At 38.1% G+C, this 8,062-nt stretch overlaps 1 protein-coding gene across 10 annotated transcripts in view; it reads left to right on the top strand.

The window, feature by feature from the left end:
• The first annotated feature begins 2,818 nt into the window (after nt 1-2,818).
• The window catches only part of ABCD2 (ATP binding cassette subfamily D member 2), a 151,242-nt gene continuing 145,998 nt past the window's right edge, over nt 2,819-8,062 (top strand). For 9 of the 10 annotated variants that reach the window (XR_010116413.1, XR_010116412.1, XM_063620148.1 and 6 more), the window contains exons 1-2: nt 2,819-4,861; nt 6,367-6,547. Coding sequence is in view for 8 of the 10 variants with exons in the window: in XM_063620148.1 (XP_063476218.1) it covers nt 3,923-4,861; nt 6,367-6,547 (1,120 nt within the window). In the remaining 2 variants the exon portion in view is untranslated. The remainder of the gene's footprint in view (nt 4,862-6,366; nt 6,548-8,062) is intronic. The other variant, XM_055247393.2, reaches the window with a different exon arrangement.

The following is an 8,062-nucleotide window of genomic DNA, read 5'->3' as shown; positions in this document are numbered from 1 at the left end:
GAAGGCCGGGCACGGTGGCTCACGCCTGTGATCCCAGCACTTTGGGAGGCCGACGGGGGTGGATCACCTGAGGTCAGCAGTTCGAGACCAGCCTGACCAACATGGCAAAACCTCATCTCTACTAAAAATACAAAAATTAGCTGGGCGTGGTGGTGGGCACCTGCAGTCCCAGCTACTTGAGAGACTGAGGCAGGAGAATCGCTTGAACCTGGGAGGCAGAGGTGGCAGCAAGCCTAGATTGTGCCATTGCACTCCAGCCTGGGCAACAGAGTGAGGCTCCATCTCCCCCAAAAAAAGAAAGAAAAGAAAGAAAGAAAGAAAGAAAGAAAGAAAGAAAGAAAGAAAGAAAGAAAGAAAGAAAGAAAAGAAAAAGAAAAAACTGAAAGAAGTACCTTGACATTCTTAGTTTTTTACTTAAATGCCATATATTATTGACTCAATTGTCCATATGGCTTCCTGTCTTCTTGAATCCTTCCTCTGCCTTATCTGAAGACTTGTGCCTAGTCTCAGACACTAGGACCAACTCTTACCCTTGAGAGCAGGGAGAGGTGAATGGTGAGAGTGAAATTTAAGTGGTTAGAGTTAGGTCTTCACCTAAGTGGCTCAATATCAAATCAAATTTCACGTTGACATTTTCCACACTTCAGGTAACTCACTTTCAACCTTCCTTGTACCACGATTCAGGTAACAAAATTTCTGTCTTGATCATTTCCCTCATAAACAATTCTTCATTCTCACAAGTCTCTCACTCCAGATGCTGAAAGCTTCTTCCTGCACTACAACCTCATTATCAGTTGGTAAACTGATCTACCTCCAGCTAAGTCCTGTTTGAATCTCTAGTGTCCTTTGCTTCTAGAGTTCTCACTGCCATGCTCCTCCCCTAATATGGCTGTCTCTGGTTGTATGTATTGCAAACCACTTGCCTCGACTGCCAGCTGCTGTCTGCATCCTTCTGTGTACCATGTTCTGCCTAACAGCATCCTGTCATCACCCCTAGTTAGGGTTACCCTGGCCTTTAACCTGTCCTGTCGCTGCTAACCCTTTTATGTGTAGCTGTTAGGAGATGTGACATAAATGAAAGGCAACCTTATCTTGCATACAACAAAAGCAAGAGCTTAGGTATAAAAGATTTTGGGAATAACTTCCATGACCACTATTATCTGTACATACAGGCTTAAAAAGTCTTAATGGGATGACGGAGTATGCTACTAATATGGCCAGCTATCAAAAAAACTTGCATGACTTTGACACTCATGTGTCAGTCAATCTGTTGAATTGAACGCAAATGAAGAGATATGTGATGATTGTCAGAATTAGTATGAGTACATAAGAAAGAAGTTTTAAAATTTTAAGAATATGGTTACTCATGAAAGTGAGGATAGTTCTTTGTGATAAACTCAGTAATGAAGATCATTTAATGCTGAGATGGGTTTTATATTCTAGCACAGAGATTTGCAAACTTCTATAAAGGGCCTAATAATACATATTTTAGTCTTTGTTGCATCCACCACTGTGGCTTGAAAGAAGCCATAGACAGAGAGTAAATGAATGGGTGTGACTGTTTTCCAATAAAACTTTATTTATAAACACAAAAATGAGAATTTTATACAATTTTCACAGGACAAAATATTCTTTTGAAGTATTTTCAACCACTTTAAAAATGTAAAAATCACTCCTAGCTTAAAGGTCATATAAAATTAAGTGGCAGGCTAGATTTGCCCCACCGGTTGTAATTTGCCAACTTCTGTTCTAGCTTAATGCACATTTTCCTAAGCTTCTAATTGACTGGAAATGTGTATGTATGTTGGGGCCCAGCTGCTGGTGAACAAAACCGGCTGTAGCTACTGAGCATACTCAGTGTCACTTAGAAATCCCCAGAAGTTTCAGAATATATATCACTTCTGTAAGATTTCAGTAGATACCACAAGCGGAAGAGCAAGCAGAAAGGGAGATTTCCAAGAGTTTTAATGAGATGGGGGGCGGGGAGAGTGAAAAGCAAAAAAATGGTTTTTCCATATCCAAAAATATACTCAGCCCTGACTACAAAAAAATGCTCTTGGCCGAGCACTTTGGGAGGCTAAGGCAGGTGGATCACTTGAGGCCAGAAGGTTGAGACCAGCCTGGCAAACATGGCAAAAGCCATCTCTACTAAAACTACAGAAATTAGCCAGGTATAGTGGCGCACCCTTGTAATCCCATCTACTCGGGCTGCTGAGGCACCAACCTGGGAGGCGGAGGCTGCAGTGAGCCGAGATCGTGCCACTGCACTCCAGCCCGGGTGACAGAGAGAGACTCTGTCTCATAAAAAAAGCTTTTTACATTTTCAAAAATATGCAGAATTGTCCTTGACTGTTGAACAATTTAAATCCTCCATTATGGATATGAAGAATTTTAAGACTCTTAGTTTTTATCAAATAACCAAATGGAAATAGGAAGTAGCCAGTAGATTATCTCTACAGCTAAACAAAACAAACAAAACAGAAACTTGCAAAAGACAAAGGATTCTTGAAAAATGAAGTAAGGTCCTAGAGAATCTATTTCCACCATCTAACACCAGCTGAATTCCCAAATGGTTAAACTTTCATTATAAGTGCTACCCCACTCCAAGTAAAAACTACCTAACACATGGGAGTAGTAAACATGAAACATTGCTCTCATTTATTTAATAGTCGTCACCTTGTAAGTAAATATGAGTACATCAGATCTCCAGTTATGGGGCTGGAAGATTTTTAGCATAAGGACAAGTAGGATGGAGGGGAAAAAGGGAGAATGGCTAGAGGCATTGCAAATAATTATTTTCTGTAACACGGAAGACTTTTATCCTATTTATTTACAAGAGATACCCTCAATTACAACTTGTCTATTAGGTTCTGAGACCTTATGTGAAATCAGACCCCCAAAAAGCCGGGGGTTGCGGGACCGAAAAACAGATCCAAGTGTATTTGATATTTGGCATTCTCCAGTGCCCCTCACGCTTGTCACTTTCTTTTCTGATCCGTTTCAGATTCATTCCATATCCTTTTCATATTCATTTTATGTTGATCCTCTTGTCCCTCCTCCCTCATTTCCGTGATTCCTTCTCCCTCCTCGTCTCATTAAAACTCTTGCAAAACTCCCTTTCTGCTTGCTCTTCTGTTTGCGGTAGCTACTGAAATCTTACCGAAGTGATATATATTCTGAAACTTCTGCGGGTTTCTAAGTGACACTGAGCATGCTCAGTAGCTACAGCCGGTTTTGTTCGCTTGGAAATCTCCCTTTCTGCTTGCTCTTCTGTTTGCGGTATCTACTGAAATCTTACCGAAGTGATGTATATTCTGAAACTTCTGCGGGTTTCTAAGTGACATTGAGCATGCTCAGTAGCTAGAGCCGGTTTTGTTCGCTTGGGAATCTCCCTTTCTGCTTGCTCTTCTGTTTGCGGTATCTACTGAAATCTTACCGAAGTGATGTATATTCTGAAACTTCTGTGGGTTTCTAAGTGACACTGAGCATGCTCAGTAGCTAGAGCCGGTTTTGTTCGCCAGCAGATGGCCTGATTCGACCTCTCCAAAAATAGACATTTTAACTCTCTGAACTCCTGTTTAAGGAAGGATGTAATTCGCTTTGCTCTCTCCTCATTTTCAAGGTTCAAAGGGAAGCTGCGAGGATTCCAAGGTCCCACCGCCCTCACAGCCAATGAGGGGCCTGGGGGGGAGGAGCTTGGTGCAGCTTGAGCTTCTGAGAGAATCATTCCCGGTAGATGCAGCGGAGTCTGAGCTCTGCTGCATCTGTCACAGCAGAACAAAATTAAATACACAACAGTGGAAGAGAAACGCTGCAGATTATGGGACGCTGTAGGACTTTCTGAAACATTTTCTGGGGATTTCTGTGAAGCATGATCTTTTAAAACGAATTCTTTTGGAAGCCGGTTTGGGTAACTGGGAAAATGACACATATGCTAAATGCAGCAGCTGATCGAGTGAAATGGACCAGATCGAGTGCTGTTAAGAGGGCTGCCTGCCTGGTGGCTGCGGCATATGCTCTGAAAACCCTCTATCCCATCATTGGCAAGCGTTTAAAGCAATCTGGCCACGGGAAGAAAAAAGAAGCAGCTTACCCTGCTGCAGAGAACACAGAAATACTGCATTGCACCGAGACCATTTGTGAAAAACCTTCGCCTGGAGTGAATGCAGATTTCTTCAAACAGCTACTAGAACTTCGGAAAATTTTGTTTCCAAAACTTGTGACCACTGAAACAGGGTGGCTCTGCCTGCACTCAGTGGCTCTAATCTCAAGAACCTTTCTTTCTATCTATGTGGCTGGTCTGGATGGAAAAATCGTGAAAAGCATAGTGGAAAAGAAGCCTCGGACTTTCATCATCAAATTAATCAAGTGGCTTATGATTGCCATCCCTGCTACCTTCGTCAACAGTGCAATAAGGTACCTGGAATGCAAATTGGCTTTGGCCTTCAGAACTCGCCTAGTAGACCACGCCTATGAAACCTATTTTACAAATCAGACTTATTATAAAGTGATCAATATGGATGGGAGGCTGGCAAACCCTGACCAATCTCTTACGGAGGATATTATGATGTTCTCCCAATCTGTGGCTCACTTGTATTCCAATCTGACCAAACCTATTTTAGATGTAATCCTGACCTCCTATACACTCATTCAAACTGCTACATCCAGAGGAGCAAGCCCAATCGGGCCCACCCTACTAGCAGGACTTGTGGTATATGCCACTGCTAAAGTGTTAAAAGCCTGTTCTCCCAAATTTGGCAAACTGGTGGCAGAGGAAGCTCATAGAAAAGGCTATTTGCGGTATGTGCACTCCAGAATTATAGCCAATGTAGAAGAAATTGCCTTTTACAGAGGACATAAGGTAAGACACAAATTAAGGTGATGGGTGAAATGTGAGACTGTTCAAGCTGCCACTGCAGTGCCAGATACCATCTGTTGTCCTGTCAATGGACCCACTTCTTTAGTGTGTTAGATTCCTCTGACATCTAAACCTGAATTAAAATATATGCTTCATTAGCCCTTTTAACTGTAACCAGTTAAAGAATTACAGGGTGCAAACTTTTCTGAAGTTTCAGGAGAATAAAATTTGCAACACTCTAAAAAAGTCTACTTAGCCTCATTTACTCAAATATGCTCAGAATTATTTCTAACACATTTTCTTAAAACTTAAATCCCAACTTAGTAGGTCGTCCTAAAGCACCTACCAGAAGAAAATATATATTTGGAAACTAAGACTAAACATATTTCCATTGAAATGGAAAATTTAGAATGATATCCTTTGCTGTTCCTTTGTTGTCCAAGAGGGGAGAAAAGCCAGGGTTTCTTATAGAAGACATTTTTAACAATTTTGCATGTCTGATCAACATGGAGCATCCCCATTCCCAAGAAGCGTAGGAGAGTGTCTCACAAAATGGCATTTCTACGACTCTTAGTTCATGTTCAGCGCTGTATTTTGACAAAATGAAAAGAGTAAGTGAAATGAAATTTTGTCTAGCTTTGGAAAAAAAAAGCTGAGATTAGAGAAGAAATGAGGAGAACAAAAGGAGTTTCAGAATGTTTTTAATTATTAAAGATTTTCAACATTAAGCAGATCCCTAAAACAATTAGCCCAATTATACATACTCACAGTGCATGAAGGTAACTTCAGAATATGAAATGACAGAAATTTTGAAGGAAGTGCAATCTTAATTTAAATGATTTGGTGAATAAAATATTCTACTGTTGAAGATGGCATGTCAATCACCAAGCATAATTATTTAATTTTTAAAGCATCTGTAATTATCAGTGTCTTTAATAGCAGTAGCAACCTGAAAAAGAATATTTAAAGTAAATTTAGGAATCCTACTCCCACTTGAAAATTGACCTCATATATTGTATTATATCATACTGATTTGTGATTCTTCTTGAACTATTGAATTCAATGATATAAATTATAGTGTGCTTAGACTTCTTGCATAAAAGACAAAATCCAACAAATTGAGTCAGTTCAAAAGTGGAGTCTATATATATATATGTCATGTGTCCATTTTCAGATATTTTTGGTGTAATCAACAAGGACAAAGCTCTAATAATTGTTTATTCATGTCTTATATAATATCATTTAATTTTAACATCTCATACATAAAATTTAAATATCATAACTATAAATTACTTATATGTATTTTATACCTAACATTATGTCCACTGAGTAGCATAAACTTTTTAAAATAATATGCATGTGACCAAAACTAAATAATAACTAATACTGGTATTAATCTGCATTTATTGGTTGTTAAGCTGCATAGATAACGCCATACTAAAAAAAAAAAAAAGAAGAATATGTATATATCTTTAAAGAAAGTCCTCAACTCTTTTTCCTCTCTGTAGGTAGAAATGAAACAACTTCAGAAAAGTTACAAAGCTTTAGCGGATCAGATGAACCTCATTTTATCCAAACGTTTGTGGTACATCATGATAGAACAGTTCCTGATGAAGTATGTTTGGAGCAGCAGTGGACTAATTATGGTGGCTATACCTATTATCACTGCAACTGGCTTTGCAGATGGTGGTAAGGACATTTATGCTTAATCTCAAATATATTTTTAACATTATTTCTTTTGAAGTTGTCATTGCTAGTTTTATGTGAGCTAAACTGTGTACATGGTCATATTCTCCTTAACAATGGTCCAAAACAATGGCAGAGTAATAAGACCAGCAGTATGAAATAAGGAGACAGTGGCTCAAAGACGTTCCCAGTTCTGAGCTATTTCAGAGATCTCTGATGCAATGTTTCTGGGAGTTGACCTTGAGCAATTTTAATTATATTGCCTAATACAGGAATTTTCTTTACTTTACACTTAACCTCAGAACAAGTTAGTACCCTCAGAAAGAGTATAACACAAGCTTTTCTCATGTGTTATAAACATTAGTTCTACACATCCCATACATTTAGTCTATAAATATTCTATAACTGAATTTGCCCTGCTTTGCGATTTGAAAAGTCAATTGACTACAATGGGCAAGCAGGAATATTGCTTCAGAGAATGCTTAAGTGCCATGGAATAAGGGCTCCTCTACTTGTGAATAATACAGATAACCTCTTATGCAGCACGATTTGGTGGTTTTGTAGGAATGGTGGTTGTCAAGCTGCAGCTGGCTAATTCTATCCTACCACTGTCTCAACAGTTTTTAATAACAGTTTTTATTCTTTGGAATAACAAAGAAAGATAAGGGCAAGGAAGAAAAGACAATGTTAAAATGTTGTATCATCCTTGGATGGGAGCTTGGATCTTAATTGGTTGGAACAGAGAAGAATTAACTGAAGAAGTATTTTCTTCTCTTTTCCTAAAATAAGACATCCCTCCTTAAAAATCACTGGACTAAAATTGGCCATAAGCATAGGCTTTGTAGTGAAACAGAGTTTTGTTCAACTTTTGGTTCCCCCTCTTCCTACTTGTATCCTCTTAGTCTAATTAGAGTTAATTAAACTCTCTATACCTTAGTTTCTTCATTTGTAAAATGAGAACCAGAAAGGCTACTTCAGAGAAATGTTGTGAGGATTTAACTGAATAATGTTTATGAAGTACAGAGCATGTTATACTTGATATATGGTGACAATTATTACCTAGAAAATAAAAGGTGACAATTATTACCTAGAAAACTAAGAATATTGTTACAGAATCTACAGTTTTATAGTTATTTTGTATAGAATTAAGGATGAATAGTTATTTGTTTGAAGTGATCTAATAAAAACAATAATTACAATATGCCTTAATGTTTTGAAACTGTGCTTCAATGTTTTAACCAATCCTTACAAAAACACTTGTCAAAGTTGAGTTATTCTTAACATAAATATGTTCATTTCAGTAAGTTAGTATTTGCCAGCCTTTCTTTGTGGCAAGTACTATACATATATCAATTATACCTCACAACTGAACTGTGTAATAGACAGTATTTGTAGACCACTAAGAAAATTGAATTTTATCTGGTTTTGTGTTTTAAAATTTACTGAAAAGAATTTAATTTTAAAAAGTTTATATTGAAAAAGGTATTGTTAGTAATAGTATTTTAGACATAATCCTTT

This window comes from Symphalangus syndactylus, chromosome 17 (assembly GCF_028878055.3).
Source record: "Symphalangus syndactylus isolate Jambi chromosome 17, NHGRI_mSymSyn1-v2.1_pri, whole genome shotgun sequence".
In the NCBI taxonomy this organism is placed as follows: Eukaryota; Metazoa; Chordata; class Mammalia; order Primates; family Hylobatidae; genus Symphalangus; species Symphalangus syndactylus.
The sequence above is the reverse complement of the archived record's forward strand: the minus strand, read 5'-3'. Positions and strand labels throughout refer to the sequence as shown.